The sequence below is a fragment of the Aphidius gifuensis genome, linkage group LG1 (genome assembly GCF_014905175.1).
Source record: "Aphidius gifuensis isolate YNYX2018 linkage group LG1, ASM1490517v1, whole genome shotgun sequence".
Classification (NCBI taxonomy): Eukaryota; Metazoa; Arthropoda; class Insecta; order Hymenoptera; family Braconidae; genus Aphidius; species Aphidius gifuensis.
This window is the reverse complement of record NC_057788.1, coordinates 5,952,675-5,978,262: the sequence shown is the minus strand read 5'-3', so window position 1 is coordinate 5,978,262 and position 25,588 is coordinate 5,952,675. Positions and strand designations below refer to the sequence as shown.

At 25.3% G+C, this 25,588-nt stretch overlaps 5 protein-coding genes across 6 annotated transcripts in view; 2 read left to right on the top strand and 3 right to left on the bottom strand.

The window, feature by feature from the left end:
• The first annotated feature begins 234 nt into the window (after nt 1-234).
• LOC122861233 lies at nt 235-5,483 on the top strand. Its single transcript, XM_044165481.1, has 4 exons — nt 235-1,955; nt 2,487-2,639; nt 4,266-4,616; nt 4,726-5,483. The coding sequence occupies exons 1-4, from the start codon at nt 1,353-1,355 to the stop codon at nt 4,882-4,884; spliced, it is 1,266 nt and encodes a 421-aa protein (XP_044021416.1). The 5' UTR covers nt 235-1,352; the 3' UTR covers nt 4,885-5,483.
• Nucleotides 5,484-6,054: 571 nt separating this feature from the next.
• Nucleotides 6,055-8,635, top strand: LOC122861231 (acylphosphatase-2). Its single transcript, XM_044165479.1, has 4 exons — nt 6,055-6,531; nt 6,647-6,765; nt 6,890-7,016; nt 7,886-8,635. Exons 2-4 carry the CDS (start codon nt 6,693-6,695, stop codon nt 7,998-8,000), a joined length of 315 nt encoding a protein of 104 aa, XP_044021414.1. The 5' UTR covers nt 6,055-6,531; nt 6,647-6,692; the 3' UTR covers nt 8,001-8,635.
• LOC122861229 (rab3 GTPase-activating protein non-catalytic subunit) lies at nt 8,173-13,483 on the bottom strand. Of its 2 annotated transcripts, XM_044165478.1 has the most exons (4): nt 13,293-13,483; nt 13,120-13,213; nt 9,059-13,050; nt 8,173-8,976 (listed from the first exon to the last, which is right to left on the bottom strand). In XM_044165478.1, the coding sequence occupies exons 2-4, from the start codon at nt 13,202-13,204 to the stop codon at nt 8,671-8,673; spliced, it is 4,383 nt and encodes a 1,460-aa protein (XP_044021413.1). In that variant the 5' UTR covers nt 13,205-13,213; nt 13,293-13,483; the 3' UTR covers nt 8,173-8,670. The 2 variants fall into 2 exon arrangements, with proteins under 2 accessions (XP_044021413.1, XP_044021412.1); XM_044165477.1 differs by having other exon boundaries at nt 13,120-13,483.
• A 2,077-nt stretch (nt 13,484-15,560) lies between these two features.
• On the bottom strand, nt 15,561-24,367 carry LOC122861224. Its single transcript, XM_044165469.1, has 9 exons — nt 24,275-24,367; nt 17,829-18,263; nt 17,557-17,719; nt 17,019-17,186; nt 16,691-16,861; nt 16,381-16,491; nt 16,158-16,262; nt 15,845-16,012; nt 15,561-15,695 (listed from the first exon to the last, which is right to left on the bottom strand). Exons 2-9 carry the CDS (start codon nt 17,956-17,958, stop codon nt 15,587-15,589), a joined length of 1,125 nt encoding a protein of 374 aa, XP_044021404.1. The 5' UTR covers nt 17,959-18,263; nt 24,275-24,367; the 3' UTR covers nt 15,561-15,586.
• LOC122861218 (BTB/POZ domain-containing protein 1-like) overlaps nt 23,993-25,588 on the bottom strand; it is a 29,766-nt gene continuing 28,170 nt past the window's right edge. The window contains exon 5 of the transcript XR_006374474.1: nt 23,993-25,362. The gene's annotated coding sequence lies outside the window, so the exon portion shown is untranslated. The remainder of the gene's footprint in view (nt 25,363-25,588) is intronic.

Below are 25,588 nucleotides of genomic sequence, written 5' to 3'. Positions count from 1 at the left end.
TAATAAATCGAAATATTATACTTACCAAAAAAACAATAATACCAAGATAAAATAGATAAATTAAATTTATTTAATCCATATCATTTGGATTTCATCAATTCAAGTTTATCAATTTATCATGATTGTGATAAAAATTTGTCATTGAATTTAGAGGTGATAAAATTTTGTTTCTTATCAAAATTTTATCCCAATTGAATCTATTTACAATTAAATAAATAAATAAATAATAAAATCAAAAATATAATTGATAAATATAAATTTAAAGAAAAAAATCTGATATTTCGAAACACAATGTTATGTTACTTGTTACTTTTTCAACACTTGAATGATATAGATTTTTTTTTGTCTGATTATTAATGTTTTTTTTTTTCTTTTTGGATGATGATTGTCACTTGACAGTCAAAGAGAATGAAGTTAATAGTAGATTTTATAGTTTAACTATAGATAGTTGAAGATGCTCTTGGATTTTCTTTCAACTTGCCCGATTACAATGTTCAAATACGTGATAGACATGTGTAAAGTTGTGACAATAATGATTGGTCGTAAAGTTTAAAAAAAAAAGAAGGGGACATCCTCCTGTCATGTATAGTTGTCATTCGAGAGCATTGACAACTTAGTGTGTTGTATAGATATTATTTGAATTTGTATGAGTTAGACTGGATGGTGGTTTTAATGTACGACGTTGATAAAAGATAGCCAGTTTATCCAAAAGGGAACCAGTATCCACTCGTTGTTCGAGGGGCTCACTGAACATATTTTTTTTTTTTTTTTTTTTTTTTTTGCTGAGAATAACATTAGCCTCCGTTATTTGTTTTTATTATTATTTATTTACTTATTTAAACATTTTTTTTATATTTTATTTTTACGTTAAAATATCCAAGTTGAAGAAAAAAAAAATCATCATTAAATCAAATGATAAATAAATATACAATGACAAAAAAAATAATCATTTTCAAGTGTTAAAAAATAAAAATAATAATAAAAAGTATTTAAAAATTGCCAATGTTGAGGCAAAATAATTATTATTTTGTAATTTATTCAAAAATAAATGGAGTGAAAATGTTGAAAAAATTGTGGCCAAGTCCAAAATCATCGGATCAACGTTCCCGTGCAACGATTAAGTGAAAATATATTTTATCTATAATTTATATTTTAAAAAAAATCAACAGCAATGAAGTATAAAATTACAAATATTTTATTTTTAATTAAAAAACAATAAATTAAAAAATATATTACGAGAAAATTATATTTTCAAAAAAACTACCCTTAAAGTATCTAAGTATCTAAGTATATCAAAACAAATATAAAAAAAACATTAGTAAAATAAAAAAAAATAAATAAAAATAAAAACTATGAAGCATATTGAATCAAGAAGACAATCAATATTGAGAGAAGAATTGAATAATCAAGACTGGAGAATGGTTGAATTTCGTACAAGTGCTGTAAGACTAGATCATCGACCATCATCAAGTGTATTTCATTATCGTATATTAACAATATTAGATGCAATATTTTCAGCATTTGTTGCTGCACCAACAGTTGTTGGTTATTGGCGTGGTACATGGGGTCTAAGTGATATTTATATATTACCAGGTGGTAATAGTAAATTTGCATCAATAATTATTGGTTATAGTGGATTATTAATGTTTAATATTGCACAAAATAAATTAAATAAAATATTTCATCCAGATAAACATAGATTAATATATTATATTGGATCACGTATATATACATGGTTATTTGGTTTTTTTTGTGTTAATGCATGGCGTGGTGGTTGGCAAGCACTTGATAGTTACACTGGACACAATACAATAACAGTCATAACAACAACAACTATTGCTATTATTGCATTAACATCAATGAAAGCTATTAGAAATATATCAGCACCACCATTTGCTCTTAGTCTTGATTCACATCCTGGATATTTTGAAGTACCAACAATGTTTCGTGTTGATGTAAGTTTTTATTTTTTTTATTTTTTTCCTGAAAATCGAAATGAAATTTTATAATAAGTAAAAGCTATTTATATATAAATAAATTATTATATAAATATTGTAAATTTGGATTTAAAAAACCAATGTGTCTTGTCAACATATAAAATATAGTTTCCGGTAGTGTTTCTATAGACCCTCGTTGGTCTATTGCATCAGTGTGCAATAGATACACATATTTTGTAGGATGCATGATTTGATCAGTTGTATGCGTCAGAGTTACTACAAAATAGTCAATATAATTATAAAACATTGTTGATTTTATTTTTTATTATTAATAATATTTAAATAATTTTAATATGAGGGCTAAACAAAATAACAATGATAAACAATAATTGAATCAAGAGCAAATTGTTGTATCAATATATCAACAGAACAATAAAATTATTTTGTAAATAAATTGGCTAATTTTTTAATTGGATTATTAGGTTTTAATCTATTGAGGTATTATCCAATATTATCATTAATTATTATAAATTTTTTTTCAAATTTCAGAATACACGTCATTGGGCTCTTTACGTACTTGATTGTGCATTTAGTGTTGGAATTATTGGTACACTTGTTGTGTTTGTATGGCGTGGAATATTTGTCTTATTAGATCTTCATCTTTTACCAAATAATCGTCAACATTCAGCAATAACATCAGTGGTAAATATAATACATAATTTAACAATAAAAATTATAATCAAATCAAAAAATAAAATGATTATCGTGCAAGTAGTAAAACATAAAAATAGTAAGACACAAAACTGTCGAGAGAAAAAAAATAAAAATATATAATTAAATTAATATACATAAAAGTTTAGAAAAAAAAAAAACAAATGGCTTGACATATTTTTTGTGATACTTAATAATATTCAAATTGCAATCTCAAAAGCTCATGACACAGTACAGTGCTGTTTCGATTATATAATTGAATATTCTCCCAATTGTATGATTGTTGCGGGCGCGCGACTGACCCACTATAGACACCGCCGCACATATCCAGTAACTCATCATTCATACAACAGTTGTAATAATAATTTAAATAATAAAATAATAATAAAAAAAAAAAAGAAAGACAGCTAGAAAAAGAGAAAATAAAAAATAAATTAAGTAAAATATATTGTTGGGGTGTTGATATATTAAATTAAATTAAATTTAAATTTATAATATTGATGTTGACATGATAATTAATTAATAAGTTCATGAACTCGACATTGAAATTATTCAAAAAAAAAAATATTTATATATAGTAACAGTAATAATATAATACTGTATATTAAAGAGAAGAAAAAAAATGAAAATTTATATATAAAAAAATTTTAAAAATGTTTATTAGAAAAATTATAAGCTTTTCATTTACAAACAAAAAATTATTTGAGCTTTTAAGCTTTATTGTGTGGGTGTAGATGTATATGTATATGACACTGAATAAAATATGAAATAATAGATTGACACGTGACACATTAGCCAAGCGAGAAAAGACCGGATACAACCCACGTGCCAGATCACCACGTGTATATATTATCCTCCTCCTTCTCTTGATGGTACACATATAGCAAATATTTTTTAATTTTTTTTTTTTTTTTTTTTTTAAATTTTTTCCTTAGCTACATCAATACTATTATTATTAAATTTAATTATTTAAATATTATTTTTAAAATCATTTAATTCAAACATATGATTAAATAAATAAATAAAAAATTGTGGAAATTTTTTATAAACGTTCGGAAGTTGTCAATGAGATGATTCTATTTTTGTGATAATTTATTGTCATTGACAATTGAAGATAAGAAAAGATAAAAATTATATTCAAGACAATTTTTGAATAATATTTTCAATTACATACATTTTTTTTAAAAAATATTTATTTCAATAAATTATTTTTGTTGTGTTTTTTAAATAAAAAAAATATTATTTAATTACAATTAATTTATGACATTATGATATTCAAATTAATTGTATATTTTAATTTATAAATTGAAAATTTTAGTAATAAAATTACGACAATTTGATTGAACAAAATAATAATAAAAAAAAAAAAAAACTACTCGAGTTTATAAAAGCATGTCTCGATTAAATAATAGGAGGTCATTTAAGTAGGTTAATTTACCGGGATTCTTTAGCCTCCTTGCTTAGCCCTTAGATGAATGTTGCGATATTTTAATAAACTGATTGAACTTGATCTATTGAACTTGACCATGTCTCTAGCAGTTTGGCTAAATCAAAAATAATAATTGTATGTACTTGAAAATATGTAATTAAAAAATAATAATTTTTATATTATTTTAGATAATTGGATACATAATTGTTGCAATAACATTTTGTCTTCAGCCAACAATGCGTTATACATGTGGACGTATGCAAGGATTATCACGTTTACTTGTTGCTGATGCATTTTTATTATTGAGTTTTTCTGGTACAGTTAATGTTTGGCGTGGAATATGGGCTATATTGGATTTATGGCTATTACCAAGTAACATTGAATTGTCATGTTGGATAACACACATTGGATGTTTTCTATTTCTTGGTTTGCTTAATTGTAGTAATTCCGTATTAGTCAGAGGTGTTTATATTGATGCTGAAGAAGAAGAAGGAAGATGTGTTGTTTTTCCTTGTCACTACTTGAGGCTTTTTTTCAAGGTAATCTTATTATTTATTTAATTGAATAAATACATTTTTTTTTTAAATTAAATTGTTTATATACTAGCTGAATTTACTAGCTATTTTTTATCTTTTTTTGTTTCTACAGATTGAGAGGGAAAAGAAAGAGGCGAGACGTAGAAATATTGGTTCAATATCAAGAAATTTTCCTCATAATAATCATGAAAAAGATGTGGATAATGGTACACTATTAAATCGAACAACTATTCCAACAATAATTCCAGCAAATTCAGAAAATAACGTGTGAAAAAAAATAATAGTTATAGAAAAAAATAAAAAACTTATACACAGTGACACAGAGTGAAAAAGTTTTAAATTAATTTAAAAAAAAATATAAAATGTAAAAAAAAAAATTTAAAGTGCCTTGAATGAATGAATTTAATATAGTGATTATTTTTTTGAATAAATAATATTATTTTCAAGTGTGAATAATAATTAAAATTACAAAAAAAAAATACTCCGTTTTGAAGAAATATTTAAACAGGAAGATAAACATTTCGTTTCAATTTCTATTTTAAGTTTTAATTAAATTGTGACATGTGAAATGATTTTTAAAAAAAATATGTATATAGTCAAATTTTAATGCATATAAAAGATATTTTTGTTGAAAAAAATAAAAGATTATTTGTTGTTAATTTTCATAGTCTATATTTAAAAGAAAAATTAATAATTATACAGTATTGAAAAATAAAAATAATTTATTTTTGATTTAATTTAATCAATCATATTAATAATGAATAATAATTATAAAAAAAAATATATTTATTTGTAAAAAATTAAAAATGTTTTATTAAATTGAAATAAATTTCAAAGAAAAAAAAAAAAAAATTACATGCCTTAAAAAACCAGCTTAATTAATTTATTTAAAAAAAAAAAAATATTAATAAAAAAGTCAAGTGTTTCTAAAAATAAGCTTTGAAGAAACAAGCTATAATAATTTGATTTTTAAAATGTTTTTTTTTAATTTTATAAAATTAAACAAGCTTGCAGAATATAATTTTTTATGATAATAATGATTGAAGTTTGTGCATTGAATATAATAGTAATAAAAAAAAAAAATAAATAAAAAATAGTCAGGTAGATGAGAGACCTTGAAAAAGACAATGCCAACAAATTTTATTATTAGGTAAATTAAAAAGCAAGCTTAATATTCCCTCATTCCGATGTCTACATATTGAGAAACATCCTGTCAAACATCATCGGTATTGTCAATCCTGATTATTAATTAATAAATAATGTTTAATAACATAACAATAGATTATCATAAAATAAGGGAAGTGAAAAAAAAACTATATTTATTAATGAATGCCCTCTTAGCCTACATTTTAATATTTATACAATGTTAAATTATATTTTTTCATGAGGACAAATATGAGACGTAATTAATTTCTTTATTTAAAATATTGCCTCATATAGATACATTATTCAAAGTCAAGTTTACAAGGATAACCTTTTCATACGAATTTTTTTATTTTCCCTCTTTTTAGTATTTCGATATTTTATTTATTTCTATTGGTGGTTTTTTTTTTTTTTTGTATATTATTGAGAGAAGAGACATTGATGATTTTAATTGCAATAATAAAACAAAAAAAATTTGATAGATTGATTGGCAATCGATGATGAATGGCCCGTTGCCCCTCTGACCGCTACTAGGCTAATCTATTTGGGGCTTTTTTTCCCTTTCCACTTGTGCATCTTAATGCATGCATTGTCTGTTTCTTAAACGATAAAAAATCAGTTCACAAATTGTATCGACACTGAGTTTAAGTAGTACACTGTACCAATTGTGACAATATTTATTTATTTATTTATTTATTATCTACTGACAAGGAAGACACAATAATATATCGGTCAAGGCTACTCTACTATCATCAAAAAACAACATTTTAAACAAGTAAATTAAATATAAATAAATACAAAATTTAATTAATTATTATTGAATAATAATTTATATTCATTAAAAATATTTTAATTGATTGTTGTTTTGTTTTTTTACAATTGTTATCAAGTTTTTAAAAGTGGTATCAAGGTGACCCTCTATTAGCACAAGAAAGTATGGCGAGTGACGATCCGGTTGGTGATGCACCACTTGTCTCAGTCGAATTTGAAATATTCGGAAAAGTACAAGGTACTTTTTTTATTACTCAACTGAATAATGACAAATTTCCTTATTCATAATTTTTTTTTTTCTGCATTTTGAATGAAGACATATTTATTTTTTATTCTAATTATTTTAATTTTTTTTTCTTAAGGCTGTTATTTTACTAAGTACACGAGGGATCTTTGTCTGTCACTGGGAATATCCGGTTGGGTAAAGAATGGCAAAAAAGGTACAATATTGGGTAAAATGCAAGGTCCAAAACCATACGTTGATCAAATGTAAGTTAAATGTTTTATTTTAAATTTTGAATGATTATATTATTAAAATGAGAAAAAAATATATTCGAAGGTAAGGCTTAAAATGTTGATAAGTTTGACATTTACCCAAGACAATGTAATGCAGATAATGAGTAAACTCGAGGCCAAAATTATATATATATATTTTAACAAATTGACATGTCATTATAAGTAAGACATAGTACTTTAAGTGCGAATTAATGAAATAATGGCCAATCCAACAATCTTATGTTAAAATGATATTTTACAAAAAAATAATCGTCAAATTTTATACAGTAAATTATGAATATACGTAATGTTTCATTTTCATAATAATGAAAATTAACAAAAAATAAACCTTGGTGTTAAATCAAGGTTGAATACTTTAAATCAATTGTCAACCTTGACAGATTGAAAAATATTCTGGCTTGATATCAAAAAAATAAAAAGAAATAACAATAAATATTGCAAATAAAAATTAACATTTTATAAGCTACATTATATATATGTATTTTAAATATATTATTTAATGACTGACGTGTAATTGCGAAGATTTTTTTTTTTCATTTCGATATTGTGAAATAATTTATTTGGCAATCATTCATAACAAACCGGAAGAATGAAACAATTGATTTTGTAATTTACTTTTTAAATTTTAGTCTAATTATTTTGTTTTTTTATTTTTTCTTGATGATGTCACTCTGCTTCATCGAACACTGAATAAAAATACACTCAGTCGTGCTGATTAGTTGCTAATTTTGTACGAGACTCTGAGCAGGGCATTTGAACTAGAAAAAAAAAAGAAAAAAAAAAAAAGAAATGCAAGATTTTTTTGTTAATTAAATTATGAATTATTTTTTTTTAATTTTCAGGGTACACTGGTTGACAACTGTGGGTAGTCCTCAGTGTCAAATTGATCATGCAGAATTTACAAATTGGGAAACTATTCGGAGGAAAGGTTACAATGGTTTTTCCATACGTTTTTAATTCATAAAAATTGTTTATCTTTCAATTTAAAATTCATAATAAAATGCAAAACTTATGTTAGCATTCAATTATAATTTATAAGCAAAAATTGAAATGAAAAAAATAATAATTTAAGTTGCTTTGTATTTTAAAAGGACGAAACGATTTAAACGACACGAATATATATTCATATTATTATTTATTTACTTTGCATAATGATGATAATATTTAATAATAATTATTTATTTTAAATCCTCTGTAATTACTCCAAAAAAATAATAAAATACTAGATTAATTGTAGGAGATTAACAAAGTGCATTAAATGCAATACTTGAATGAATAATAAAATACATAAAACAATATCTCTATGTACAAAAAAAAATAAAAAAAAAGACAAGAAAATGTTTATGATAAGCAGTTAGTTATAATAAATTGATAAAATAAATTTACGATAGTTTTGAAAAAATTGAAAAAAAAAGAAAATATTTTTGATAAAATTGACAAATATTATTAATATCTATAACAATAATTAATAAAATTTATTTAATAATATGAACTTGAAATGTTTATGTAAATAAACTTCATACGAAAAATTATGTTATCACAGTTACTTTCATTAAATTGAATATATATTATATTATTTTTTTGTTAATGAATTTAGTTAATTTTTCTTGCAACATTTTCTATCGAATCATTTTGTACTCTCGTAAATAAATGTTGCATCAAGCATCAGCTGTGCATAGTGATAATCACTGTGTGATTCTGTTAAATATCTTGATATTTTTTGAATAATTTCAATCGTATCATTATTGGAGCAACTTGTCAATATAATACCCTCGACATTTAAATTTTCAAGATATTGAGTAAGAGCTGGACTCATTCGTGATATTTCCTCAAGAAGATTTGGAGTTTTTGACAGATAGGCCATCATTCGTCGACCAGCAATTGGAAGAAGATTAACACCAAGTAACTCTGTGTCATTAACAGCACTTGATACCTGTTATTAAAATTAAATAAATAAATTAATTAATTACGTTTCTAACATGTGTATATGTTTTATTTTAAATTAAATTATTTACCTCTTCAGCAAATTTATCAAATCCATTAATATAAAGCTGACAAACTTGATGGATTCTCAATTTATCATGATCAATTTTCCATATTGATGCTAGTGTTTGACACTTGCCCATCCACATAATTGCTTGTGTTAATGTCAATGAATTATCTTCATTTGTTTGTTGTTTAATTGTTTCCATTGATGCTGTTATAACACGACATAAAAATTCAAAACGCAAGTTATCTCTTCGATCATCATGATACCAAGTTAATACAACTTTATCAGTAATATCATGAAAAAAATATCGACTTGTTACTGATTCAAATAAACTCGTCATTGGTTTTATTGATTTTAAATTAAAACTAGCAATCATATGTAAAACATTTGCCAATTGAAGATGTAACATAACAAGATCATACCATGCCGGTGTTTGACTTATAGCTAGCATTGAAAATGCCTGTGGACCAGTACCATGACCTTCCCAAAATTCTTCAGTTTTAATAATATCAATTTCTTCACCAGCAAGTACCTCAGCATCAATAAATATATCAAGAAATGTAACACAATGTTTAAGAAATATAATTAATTGAACATCAGTTAAACCAACATCTTGCATGCATAATCTTTCTTTTGGTAATTTTCCTAATTTATTCATTATTTTACCAGTTGCTTCGAGTCTTTGTTTAATATGAATATTCCAAAGAAGACAACAAACACCTTGTCGCATTGATTTCATTGGTATTTTTTGTAAAATAACAAGTGCTGCTTCAAGAGATTCTAATTTACCAACATCTTTGCTCCAAAAAACAACATATTCCCAGCATAAATTTGCCAACAATACACTACTCGTTAGGCTATATGGAAAATGACGTTTTAATAATGATATTTTATCAATAATTTGTAGTAATGCTGGTGAACTTTCATCACTATTATCATTGTCATAAATTGAAAATTCTTTGACTACTATATTTTCAACATCATCTTGTTTTTGTATTGTTGTATCTTTATCAGAAGTATCAGCACTTACTTCACGTGAAGTATCAGGTGATTTTATTGAGCTATTTGCAGATTGTTGAAATTCAATGTCTGTTGTATCAATAAGTCTTGCTGGATCAATACCACATGATGATATCCATTTAGCAACACTCTCTGATATTGATCCTTTACCTCTTGAAATAATATTACCAAATGAAATATCTTGTTTTTCAAATGGTAATGACATAAATTCATCAAGTAATGGTGGTGCTTGAGCCAACACAACACTCAACAATGATATATCTTCAAGATTACCAATTAATATACTAAATTGACAAGTATCTTTACTAACATTTTCCCATTCACTTGTTGATGTTTTTGGCAAATTATCATTAAAATTAGATTCGTTGCTAGCTTTTATTTTTCTATTATCTTTAACATTTTTTTTAACGACATTAGTATTTTGATTATCATTATCACTATCATCATCATCAACATTGCTATTATCAATTTTAATATTTTTATCATAAACATAATCACGATTCATTTGTAATGTTATACCAACAGCACGACAAGCAAGTGCAGCAGTCAATGCTTGAAATGGTTTTGTTGAATAAATTAATATATTTCTAGCATCATTCCACCATTTTGATATTTTATTATACTCAAATGCCATATCTTCAATATCACCAAGATTACATATTGCATATAATAGCTGTGTTAATCTTGTTAATTCAATTTCTAATGGTGCACCTGGTAATTTTTTAAGCCAATAAACAAGTGCCAATTCAATCATTGTTTTTGGTTTAATATTACTTAATTGTGCAGCTTCTTCCCAATCATTTGTTGATTCACTTGAATACATCCATCCTTGATAAATTAATGATGATATTTGATATTTTTTTTCATCATCAATATCTTTATGAATACCAATCATATTATCATTACCAAAATCAAATGATGATATAAATTGTAAAAATAAACTTTTACCAATTATTTCATCATCTTTAAATGTAACACGTTGTACATTATTTGATTTTGTTGCTTCAAATTCATAAAGACTTTTTGATAATTCTAATATTCTATATACTTCAGTTTCTGATGTCATTAATATTGATGATAAATATTTTGTATCTGGTATACTTGATGATGCTATTGTACTGTATTCTGGTGGTCTATCAAATTGTACTCTAACATATTTATAAAATTCAATAATTTTTTGTAATTGTATTGTAATATGATAGAGTGTTTTACCAGCTGTTTCAAGTTCATTATCATCATATTGAATTAATATATTTATAAATATATTAACAGCAGCTAATAATGCATCAGGTATAATATATCTATTTGTCATTAACATTTCAATTATTTGTAAACGTATTTCATTTGTTTTAAGTTCTTGACATATACTTGTAACTTGTTGAATTAATTTTTCATCATCAAATTCTTCATCTTTTATAAATGTTTTTAATTTTTTAAATAAATGTACATCACGTGCACGTGTACTATTTGTTGAACTTAATGCAAAATGAAATGGTACAGTTATTTCTTTAAAACCACCAAGTGGATCCATAAATAAACATGAATATTGTGGATTATTTGTACGATTACCAGATATTGTTGTACAATCATTTAGCCCAAATAAACCATAATTTATATAAATTAATCGACCATTTTTACTAGCTGTAAATGTTGTTATTTTTTCACCATCTTGAATACCCCAAATATCAATAATTCCTTTTTTAGGTGCATAAATTGCAAGAAAAAGTGCTCGTCTAAGTTCTTGTGATGATGATGACGAGGAAGACGATGCTGATGATGATGATGCATCATTAAATTGTGAGAATGATTTATTTTTAGTACTTTTACTTAATTTTATACGATGTTTTTCTTCAACAGCTTGTATCCATCCACACTGAGCATCACGATATCCTTTCCACATTCTTGTAGCAATACCACGTCGGTTATTAACTAATAAAACACGTCCCATAGCATCAGTTATAACTGATAACATTTTATTTGGACTCATGATAATTGTATAACCCTCTCTTGTTAAATCACTCAAGCCAAATCTACATGTCATTGATTCAGCTGGTTCATTTATTAATCCTTTATTTTTTTCTTGGCTTGTTTGATTTGTTTTTGATCGACTAAACCATGGTACTGCTGAACCAATTTTACCAATAGCATTTGCTAGTGAACTTGCAACAGCAATTGCAACATCAGATAATACAGGTGATGGTCCACCTTCTAATACATAATGAAAACCAATAAATGGACGTTTACCAGTTGCCATTATTAAATTATGTTGTGGTGCACTTGATCTGTATGATGCATTAAAACCACCACATAATGATGCTGTTAATAAATGATCAAATGTATTTATTGATGTTGTACCAACAATTTGACAATCATTGACATAATCTTGATCTTTAAAATTTAATTTTTTAATATTAATATTTGTCATTGTTGGTTTATCATCATCAATATCTTGCCAACAATTTGCTTGTACTCTTGCTAAATAATTTCTACATGATCTTAATGTTGTAAATAATTGATTACCTTGTATTATACAAACAATTGTATTAAATAATACATGAATTTCTTCATTTTGTATTGAATCTGGTGAATATTTTGTTGTTGTTTGTGATTGACATTTTATTGTTATTATACTTTCATTATGTAATTGTTCTTCTAATAATTGTAAACCATTTTCAGTGTAAAATCTTATAAAACCAGTACTAAAACCAACAACAATACAAGTCCAATCTGGTGAATTATTTATTGATGATTTACCTTGTGCAATTAATGGTAAACATATTATTGATGTTATAAATTCATTTGGTAATGTTTCATTTATTAATAAACCATTCCATGTTATGTGAAATTTATTTTTAACATCACCTGGTTCTTGTATATCCCATTTTGATGATAAAATTATTATATTTTGATGTAGTGCCATTGCTAAAACATCACCACAAGATGACAATGACACAAGACAGTCTTGCAATGGCAGTTCATTTTTTGCCACATTATCAACTGTATAATTAAATAATTTGACATTTTATTAATCAAAACCTATATTAATTTAACATTTATTTTACTTACGTTTTATGTTTGTGTCTTGAAGTAGTTTTAATTTAACATCACCAGGATCAATTATGTTAGCAATACTTTTCATTTGACACGACATTTTTCATAACTACAATTATAAATTAGATAATTAATTAATCAGCAAGTTGATTTGTTGGCTGATTCATAAACAAAATGTAAATATTTACCATAAAATATTAAACAATAAAATGATAATTGTAAACAGCTGGTAAGTCAGCTGTTGTTAACTTTATTATTATGAAACAATAATGTTTTTGATATCGATGATACATCAAATGCCTGTATGTTTTTCATACTGATAGTATTACATCTTGTGATTAAGCAAAATTATTCATTTATTTTATTCATTTACTTTTATTTTTAAATAATAAAAAAATAATATTAATTATTTAATTTCAGGCTTTAAATAAATGACAATGTCATTAGGTATACCAAAGTTTGCAATTTATTAACTTATTTTGTTTGATTATTTTGGTATCTGGTAATATTCCCGAATTAAAAAATAATGAAGAAACTATAATGAAACAATTTTAAATTAATTATACAACAACAACAACCACACTTGTTGAAGATAATATTGAATCAACAAAAAATTACAGTATTAAAATTAAAGCTGAAACTAAAGTTGAATGCTTCTTTTGCACAAGCAATATATGCCAGAGCTTAAATTAACATTATTGTACTTAAAAAAAGGGGTTACAAGTATTATTTTTCTAAGTTCAAAGTACACCAAAAACTAATCATATAAAATTTAAAAACATATCTAGTTTTTAGTTGAGTTTGTCCTTTTTTTTTTTTCTTTTTTTCTCATAAGAAAATTGCTTATTTTTTTGTTTTTCATTTCTATTTTTTTCTTTTTAATTTTTTTTTTTTTTAGAACAAATTGCTACATAGTGCAAAATATTGACAAACTAATGTCACAATGAAAATAAAAAGCTTTATTAGTTTTCAACAAGTTCATGGTATAAAAAAATATAAAAAACGTGAACATATGGTATATTTTAAATTTTGTATTATTCTCCTTGTTACAATATTATTGTATAATATTGAAAATATTATTCCCAATCATTTTTATTTTTTATATTTATTTTTATTTTCAGTATGTATCATTATAATTTTTTTTTTCAACCTTAATTTTATATAAATAACTAAAATATTATATTTTTTTTGTTTATAACAATTTATTTATTTATAATAATTAATTATATTAAACATAATTAATTAATTAAGTCGATGCCCCGCCCCCATTTGATTTTTGACCGGTTATTAACCGTCAAAAAAATAAATAACCGGCTAATTAACAGCTCTAATCTTGATAAAATTGACATTGGTCATAGAAATCATAATGTACTCGTGGTTTTTTTTTATCATCATCATCTTTTAAAGCCATTAATCTGTAATAATAATAATAATAATAATAACAATAATAAAATATTTATCAATTTTAATTTTAAAAAAAAATCATTAATTACCTCTTTCTAATCCAGAGAGGAAGTTCAAATGGTCCAATTACAACAAGATAGGTAAAATAGCCTAGCCAAATTAATTGGGCAAGTCCTTTTGTCAGGTCTAGAAGTGTTGAACCTATTCGAGTGGGGTCGGTGTAAATGTTACGAAATACTATTGGTTTTTGCGGTTGTGTTGAATGAAAACGACTAGCCTTGAGCGTCATGGATCGTAGATATTTTGTCGAATTGTTTGTGGCATATTTTGCTGTGCCAGCCAAACGCAATGTATTTCTCAAAATTCCACTCATTTTTTTTATTTTTATTTTTTAAACGAGAATTTTTTAACAGTTATCAATACTAATTATTTAAACAATCTATAAATTTTTTTGATAAACTTTATAAACAACGTGAGAAGAACAAAGGAACTTGTTGACAAGGCTGTGCAAAGCTGTGTATGTATCCAGTATCAGAAAGAACAAAAGAAAGGATCCACCGATAAACGCACCAGATATTGGAGTGGGTATTATGTATGATTATGGTGGGGGCCTCACTCTAATTTGGAATTTGGATAGACGCACGCGCCAAATTCGCCATCTTTAAAATTATTTTTTCTACCAATCACAAAAACGCGGTTTTTTTCAAATACATATTTTTAATACGATGCTAAACTTTGTTTTTTTTTTCGTTTTATTTATTGTTATTTTTCATATGGTTAGAGAGAACTTGAAAATTATAAAAAAGACTTAATAAAACTACAGTTAATTTGTTTTATTATAAGCTATTTTTATATTTTTTATTAATATGAGCATGAATTTGATTGTTTATATTATTGGTAAAAATGATCATTAATCAAATATTTAATACTATAATTATAAATCATTATCAAAACCAATATAATAATATGACAACTGTTTTATTATAATTTAATCATATTATATTAAACAAAAAACAAAAATATATTTATATAAATATATTATTGGTCGTACATTAAAAGACAAGAAAAATAATAATTACTACTTAACCGCTAGGCGCATGTGTTTTTTTACAATAGGGCAAATAAGAATACTTGGTACTTCACTATCCAAGTCAATTTCAATGTTGACTTCGTATTTGATGATTACGCTGTAAAATAATAAATAATATTATTAACAATGGGTATTTTTTATTGGCAGTTTTTTAGAGAACTTCTTCATTTATATTAATAATAATTAATAAATAATTTGAATAACAAAAGAAAAAGGTTTAAAATTATTGATTAGTATTCAACTTACCGTTGATCAGTATGAGTTGTAGTGGCTAATTCACCGCTTTCAAGTTGTATTAGAAGTTTACCAGCTTTTGATGCTTTATATTTTTTTTCATCCACAATTTCATTTTTCAGATTTTTACGCAATTCATTCTTGTAAGTTTGAATTTTAACTGAGTGACTGACAGTTAAACTGTAAAAAAAATAATATTTGTCATTAATAATAAATCTTTAATAAGTCAATTTTTATCCTTTAATGGAACATTAATAATATCATAATTAAATTATTTTAATAAAAAAAAAATTCGATCGAAATTATTGAATAATATTTGACTTACGTATCATCAATATTTTTGAATTCTAATTTTTCCTGATTTCCTTCAAGTGACACAATCATTGGAAATTTAAGTTTCATTTCTCCAAATTTATTTGGTTTATCAGTTCTAAATAAATAATAAAAACTCATAATGGGTAATTCTTTTTTTACATAATATAAATATTAATTAAATAATTTCAAAAAAAAAAAATCAATTTTAAATAATTGATTAATATTCGACTTACATTTCATCATCTATATTTTCTACATCTAAGTATTTTGGTAAGACAACGCCGTAATCCATGTGGTGTTTGATGTTTGGAGAATGTGGTATATTTTCAGATAGGATTTCATGTCTGTAAGGTAATAATAATATTATTAATGAATTAATGATGTATATTCTTTATTAAGACAGAGATGATAATTTTTCTTTACTTAATTTTTCTTTCTTAATTTTTCTTTACTTACGAAATTATTAATAATAAATATGATAATTAAATAATTTAAAAAAAAACAAAAAATTGGTTTAAAATAACCGATTAATGTTTAACTTACTCTATTAAAGGTTTCGACCCTTCTGATTCTGATATTATTATTTTAGCGGGAAAACTTATAATTTCATCATCAAAAAAATATACTTTTCTCATGGACCTGTAACCACCGTTTTCCAAACGTTCAGGTCGGCTTCTGTAAGCATCAACGTGAACTGCGTGTGTCAAAATAAAACTGTAAAATAAAAATAATGTTATTAAAATAATTTATATTTGTCATCAATTTTTTATTAGAGATATAAATAATGAATCAAAAATTACGATAGGTCAACTTTTTCACTTAAAATAATAATATATATACATATTCAAAATTGTTTAAAAATTCAACTTACATTTCATCACTATCGTTTACATTGAATTTTAATTCATGACCATTACATGATACATTCCATTTACCTAATGAAAACGACAATGTCTTCTTTTTAGCATTATTTTTATTGCTTTCAGGTTCAATTGGTCTTCCGTTAAGTTCAGTGGTGAATACAGGAGGGAAAATTAAACTGTAAAAAAAATAATTATAATAATATAATTGATGATGTACATCTTCTTATTAACAATGATATATATTTTTTTATCAACAGTTTAATAAAGATATACCGAAATAAATAATCAGTACTCATAACAGGTCAATTTTTTGTCCAGGTGCTTAGCATCTAGTAATTCTAGACACGTGTGCTATTTTTTGTTAACATTTTAATATATTTTTTATAATTATTTAATTAAAAATATAAATACCATCATGGGACAAAAATTTGAGCTGAAAAGTTGTCATTATTTTGTCACTCGATGTTAAGCACACTTGGCCTTAATAATCAATAATTTTAATTATCAAAGAATTGGTTGAAAATTGTTGATTAATATTTCACTTACTGTTTATGTTTTTCTCGCGTTATTAATCCTACTGTACCACTACTAAGTGATACGTGAAGACCACCAAAATCTGCTGTTTTTATCTCTTGTTTAGCAAATAACGATAATATTTGTCTTCCAGCAATCCGTTTGAATATCCGAAAATCAGTTGATATTCGTTCAGCTTTATTAAAGTGATGAAAAATACCAATTAAAAAAATATTTGAAATAAATATAGAGTATATACGTGGTCAAGTATTGAGCGATGAATAAAAGATGTTATTATTTGTTACCTAGAGATGACAATGAATTATTTAAGTTACTTGTTGAGAGTGTCATGGATTGTAAATATTTTGTTGAATTATTTGGAGCATATTTAGCTGTGCCAACAAGACGCAATGTATTTCTCAAAATTCCACTCATTTTTTACCAGTTATTAATACTAATTATTTAAACAATAAATAGATTTTTGTGTGATAAACTGGCAAACTATATAAAAAAAAACACAGTGACTTGTGAATAAGGCTGTTTATGGCTACCAGTCCACGTGGAAAGGAAAAAAAAAATCCTTGCAGGTAGGGTTAGAACTGACCATAGACAACGGCAGAGAATAGGCTGGAGAAAAAATTATTATTATTTATTATTATTTTGTAATACCGGCACACAAAACAGAGTGGTGCTGCTGAGTGGTGCCATCTAAAATATTTTAACACCTGATTTTTCCTGATCTGAAATAAATATATAATATTTGAATATTACAACAAGTTAAAAAGATCATTATAGGGTCAAATAAAATATAAAAATTAAATATTTCATAACTCATGTATAATTAAATAAATAAGAAAACATTTAAAAATAATTATTTAAAATTTTATTTTATAATAATCGCAAAATAATAGTTTATTTTAATAATTATATGTATATTTTTTTTTTGTATTATAACTGTTATCGGTTGAAGTGTCAGAGGTGAATGAGATGAGATGAAAGAAAGAGAAATATATAAAAAGGTGGTAGAAAAATATTTTGAAAAAATTCCTGCCAATGATCCTGAGAAAGGTAGAGAGGATTTTTAAACAAAAAAAAAAAAAAAAGGTGCGAGCGCCTCGATGACATTGTGAACACTCCACGAATGTTTCATCAATTACCGAAGATAAATCCAGGTATCCAGTACTCTCAAAGTCTCAACCCTATACAGTCTGTATATCCACCCTTGAGATTTGTTACGACAAAGTAATACTGTTCCATGACTAGACACCACTCATCCGACACTCTGACAAAAATATCTGCCTTGGAATTTAAAAAAAAATCCACTAGGTCAATCAATCCAAATTATTTCGTTTTTTTTTTTTTCTTAATGACTTGTCTTTATTTTTTACCCTCCTATCTCGAAATCCAAAACCTTTTCGTTTTTGCTAAACAAAAAATTCAGTTGAAAAAATATTTTTCTTTATTTCTACATGCGACCAGGTTGTTGTTAAACAACAGATCCAACAATAAGTGAAAAACAAAAAGGAAAATATATTTTTGACCACACGCAGACAATCTGCTTGGATTATTCATTGCAGTTTTTTTTTTTTTTTTAAATATTCTTATTATTTTTGCTTAATTCAGTATATTGATATAAAAGAATATTTCGTGAGATATTATTTTTTTCCTTTACACATCATCAAACAAGCTAAGTATCGTTGACTATGTATATATAAAAAAATTTATGAGCTAAAGAGGAACATGAATGTTTTTTTTGCATTAGTTTGAGGATGGTATTCGAATGAGACAATATTATTTCACGGTCTGTATTTTTTTACCGCATGAATACGTGGTCAAAGACCTTGACATCCAAAACTAATGGATCCAGACAATCAATTTCCTTTTTACAAATTTCTAATTTAATTTCTTATCATTTTTTAAAAATCTTTGACTGCTAATTTTTTTTAACTTATCTCTCTCTTTTTCTCTTACCCCTTTTTATTTTTTACAACATGCTTAAAAATTTATGGTATAAATTTATAATTTAAATTTTATTATGGTTTATGAATCCAGAAGCACTTTGAATTTACCACATGTATATATTCAAGAGAAATGCTTGCACAATTCATTTTATTTGAAGATGAAAAAAAAAGACAGAGATATATTAATATATTTAAAAAAAAAATATGTATAAATAATAATAAATGTGTGACAAATGTTTAAAGTAGCGGCTTTTTCAAGTGGTCCTTAATCACATTCGAAGAAGAAGATTCTTCAAGGTACCATCAACCTCGTGACAACACTCTCGCGCTCTAAATGTAACTTTCTATATAAACAATTACTAAATTATTTGATTTATAATTTGCACATTATAAATGATGTTTAAATATTTTTAATTACATATTTATATATTAAATTTAATGCGACACACACTTTGTCAATTTTTTTTTTCAAGATATATCTCTACGTAAAATACGGACAATATATTTTTTTTTTATTTTAATAAGCATTGATTTGATAAAATTATTTCAACACCATTAACAATTTATTTTTGTTTGTCTTTTTTTTAGAAAGATTTACAAAAATTAAATGTCAAAAAATTCGACGGATATATCTGTAACAAGTGGCATACCAATGCTTGGAAAAAATTCAAGCACCTTAATGCATTTTTCGATTTGACAGGCACTTGGCTTGAAACATCTCTCAGGTAAAAGGCTTGATAGATATACAGTCAGCCTCGTCACTTGAATATCCGCAAAAAGAAAAAAAAAAACATAAATTTATTTATATACAAACTAAATATTAAAATATACTTTAATTTATTCTATTTATAATTCTTTTTTTACTTTTTTTAAATCATGAGTTAAAAATTATTATTCACCAGTGCATTTGTAAAAAAAAAAAACATTAAAAAAAAAGAGATTCTTAACTTGAATAATTGTTATGTATTTAAAATAATTTCATAATAAATTAAAATGCAAAAAAAAAAAAGAAAAAAAAACAAATTGCATATTTAAAATTCTTGAGATTTGTTAAACATTAAAAAATCTAGATCAATAATGTATATATTTTAGCACTTGAGTTTAACTGATAAATATTCAAATGAAAAATAGAATAATAAGGTAAAAAAGGAGCAGCAGTATATAAAAAATGGAAAAATTTAAACACATGCTGGTCTGGAAAAACAACGAGAGAGACTTTGGTGACAGGGATTTATAGTGTTTGCAGACAGGAATACTGGGCAAGGATAACTTGACTTGGCGCCACTCACAGTCTTATTCTTTTTCATTATTTTACCAACAAATTCACGTATGTATTTGTATTACATATAGCGGAAAAATTATTTGAATTAAAATTATGCGGTGACTTTAGTTATTTCATACGTTTCTCAAAAATAAAAAAAAACATAATAAAAGTAACACATAGTATTACCAAATATAAATAAATATTTTCACGTAGAGAAGTGTGTTTTCCATTCTGCCTGAACGTCCGGGTTAAATTTCGGAGCCAGATCACGTTGAATTATGGAAATTTTTTTTTTTTTTTTTTTCTCTTGCTGACCACTTTGATATTTCAATAATAATAATAAGCAAAATTTGAAAAAGAAATTTTTATTTTACCACTTGAGATATTTGTTGAATCAGTACCGCTTGTATTGATCATAAATCAGAATCAATACAAGTATAGACTTGGAGACATTGAAAAATTCACTCATACATATGTATATCAATGTGAAATTTGATTATATATAATGAAAAGAAAATTCAAGAAAAATAAAAAAAGAAACAAGCTTATTTTGTATTTGGTTTTGTATACGTTTAAACTATTTTCGTCTTTTTTTAAGGTTCCAAAATGAAAAATAAGATACTTAAGCATTCGCAGGTATAGCATATATATATACACATAGATTGAGTTGCAACATCTAGACACCGTTATTAGGCGTCTATTAGCCTGGACCTCCCATGGTCTTCTTGGAGAAACCATCCCCCTGACTTTTTTTATAAATTTGTAATGGAATTCTACTCTTCACTTCCTTGCCGTTGAATTTTAAAAAATAAAATAAATATCAGTATACTGAGAGATAAAAAAATCTCAGTTTTTATTAATTATTTGTCCAACAAGACAAGAAAGTCCTAGGAAAAATCTGATAAAGGCTTCTGAAGCCTCGAAAAAAATTGCGGTTTTGTTTGAAAAATTTAGTAGACAGTGGAAGATATATTTTTGAGCTCGGGTTGAATTGTCAAAAAATAATGTTATGTGGTCTTCTCATATTAAAAAAAATATTAAAAAGTATATATGTATTTTCTCATGACAACAATTGACAATGCAAAAAATCAATTTGTCAAAAAATCATGTGGTTTTTTTCATAATGAAACAATAAAAATACCTCATACAATGAAACAGTAGACGCAATAAAAGAACATGATTGAAAAATAATTTGTCAATAAATGATGTGGTTTTTTCATTTAAAAAAATCATAAAAAATACATGCACGAGAACAATAGACAATGGAAAAATCAATTTGTCAAAAATTAATGTGGTTTTTTTCATATAATAAAATCATAAAAATATAAATGGAACAGTAGACAATAAATAAAATAACAATTGAAAAATAATTTGTCAATAAATGATGTGGTTCTCATATATCTTCGTCACATATAAAATGCAACGAAAAAAAAGATAATTCACATCACGTATATATAGAAGTCGCGGTGATTTCTATCTAAAAAAGGCAACTAAAAATCATGCAGAAGGTGTGATTCCACCTTTGTCGTATATTTTTTTTTTTGTATTAAATTTGTTCAGTTGTTATTAGGTGGGCGTTAGTTCTCCCATTATTATAATTTTTATTTTTTTTCATTTTTATTCTACACCAAATTCTCCTCAATTTCTTTATTTTTTTTTTTTCGTTTATTTTTCTTTACAGAGTGCTTCCATTTACTCCTGAATATATTAACCATATATACAAGCATGATTTACAAACTTGATTTGTTTATATATATTATATTTTTAATTAAACAAAGTGTTCATCTAATTAATTATTTAAATAATTAAATGTTATTTTTTATTGTCGTCTTTTTATGATTGCCAATTTGTTATTTTTCATTATGCCAATTGATTTACTTTCTACTTGCCAAAATAAATAATGAATCATCTGTCATGATGGCTGTGTATGTTTTTTTTTTTTTTTTTTTTTAAACTTATATTATTATTATTTATTCATTTAAAAATATATTTATTTATTTTTATGTCATTGGCGTCTACTTCAATAAGCCATATGTAGATTAACAAAGTTATGCATCACTGGATTATTCCGTTCTGCCTTCCGGCTATCATAATTTTATTCGATTAAGTTTGTACTTAATCTTAATTGCAACATTTTATTTTAAATTATATATTTATATATATTTAATTTTCATTATTATACTTGAGCTGTGTGAATGGAATGCACGCGTATTTTTTATATTTAATATTTTTTTATATTTTTTTATTGTATACGAATATATTTATATATGAATCAGGTTTTGATAAATAGCAACTGCAATATGATCGGGGTCTGGATCACATGGACAATATCAATGATTTCGTTACAGAGTTATACAGACGAGACACAACACAACTCGATATATTGCAATCTTATATAAACGCCGGCGCCAAAAGACGACTCATATAAGCAATTCCAAGTTTCAAATTGTTTACCTGATAGTATCGTATCATTTTCATAATTTATTTATAGACAAATAAAAAATAAATTAAATAAATATATATTCTTTTTATATTTCAAATATTAAAAAAAAAAAAAAAAAAAAAACTTATGGACTATTGAACTCGACCGGATATGTTTTTTCTATAAACAGTCATGGGCTGTATGCTCGCACGATGACGTTTTAGCAAATTAAATATTTACACAATATTTTAGAGAAGAAAAAAAAAAATATATTAAAAAAAATAAGGGCACATATTCGTTTGGTTTTTTATTTTTTCATTTTTAGTATTTGTACGCGGTTATTTCGGTTATTAATCAGATGCATGTGCAGCACGCTGGACAAATTCCAATTTGCCTCGAGGCAGATATTTTCACACCGATGTTTGCCGCCTTTCTTTTATAAGTTTTTTTTTTTTTAACTTTTTTATTTGTTTATTATTAATTTTGTTTTCTGATCGCTGTGTATGTATTCTGGATTTTTTAAATTTTTTGATGGCATTACGTGATGAACCATGAGCACGTCTCAGTTTCGTCGTTGTTTTTTTTTTTTTTAAAAAAAGAAGCTTGTAATATTTACTAAGATATTATCATTTATTAAAAATTCATTTGTTACCTGTGTATACATTCAAAACTTTTAAAAGAATATTTAGCAAAAAAAAAAAAAAAAAATCTAAATTGTAAGCTAATATTATTTTTTGTCTTTTAATCTTTAAGGATATGGTTTTCTAAATTTAAAATTTGTTTATAAACAATTTTGTTTTTTTTTTTTTCTAAACTGTTGAAAAAAAAAATATATAAATTTAATTGTTTACGATGACTTGATCGTTCAACTGAAGATTAAGTCTTTCGTGGTTCATGATAAATATAAAATTGAGTGGCCCCGAGACTGATCCTCTTCGTCTCGGCCACCAACAGCCAGCTTTAATTTGCATTATTGCACGCAAAGCCGCCTCTTTTACGTTATCCCTCAGGACAACTACGTTACATTTCATTTTTTTTTTTTTTTCTTTTAAATTTATTCTCTCAACTGTTTAAGGTTTTTTTTTTTCTTTTTAATATACTTACATCATCATGTTTATTCTCAGTTGAATAAAGACCATCAGATCCATCCGACAAATGCGTATCGGTGATAATTAATAAATTCGTCGGCGCCGAACGTCGCGTGCTCACTTTCATTGCTCCCCATTTTTTTCATTGCATGTCTCGCCTGTAAAAATAAAAGGACATAATACATCATATATTAACAAGAACATACAGAACAGAAAAAAAAAACAAATCCTCCAAAAAAAAAATCATCCATGGATGATGCATCAGTTATATAAAATTGCAACACCAAATCGATATGCATATTGATTTAAAAAAATTAATATACTTGGCATATTGATTCATTTATCATCAATGAATATTAAAATATATATTTTTTTTTTAAATAATAAAAATTATTATTGAATATCTCCTACGTTGGATATATAAAATAATAAAAAATAATAGAGTGTTATTGATCTCACCCAGTTGATCCAAAACATTGGGTGCAAAAAGAGGCGTGTTTACCCCAAAGTATACAGCCGGTGTTTGTACCGACAATCGTCTGCCAAATTAACACTCAAAGCCGAGTCACGAATATCAAGACACGCGATCATCAAAAGAAGCATAAGAAACGTATAAAAAAAAAAAAAAAAAAGTATTGACGCCAAGATATCCAGCATTTATCTTACCGGATTTTCAAGCTGTAAACGTTCATCCGTTTGTACAGATCAGTATACACCTATATACATTAACACATAGATAAATTTAAAAAAACAAAAAAAAATAATTCACAAACATCTATGCAATTTAAAAATCTTACACAAGTATGTATGCAAGTATGAGTTGAAAAAAAAACAAATAAATAAATAGTATAAATACTCCACATGGAAGAAGAAGAAGAAGAAGAAGAAGAGGCATCACCTGAGCTACCTGAGATAGGTTCGCGTGGATTGGCGATTGGCCTGATGGTCAATACGTGGTGGGGATTAAAGTTTTACACACCAAGGATCGCCAGGTGCACCTTGCTCCGTACGAACACGTCTCCTTCAGTCGTTTACGAAACCCTTGATTCATCGTCGAGTGGTGACAAAGTCAACAAGTGTTTCAGAACAACTTATGACATAAATCTGGAAAAAAAAAATTAAAAATAATATAAATAAATAAATAATAAAATGTCAAAGTCAAATGATGAAATAGTAATTTAATAATAATGGGGATGAAAAATAATAAAAGAGTGTTGATGAAAGTGAGCTGATTGCAAAAATGATGATATTTTTTGAAGGGGTATTGTTTTGATGAAGATGGTGATGAGGGTTGATGGAAAAAACCTGTGGAAGAGAAAGAAGAGAAAAA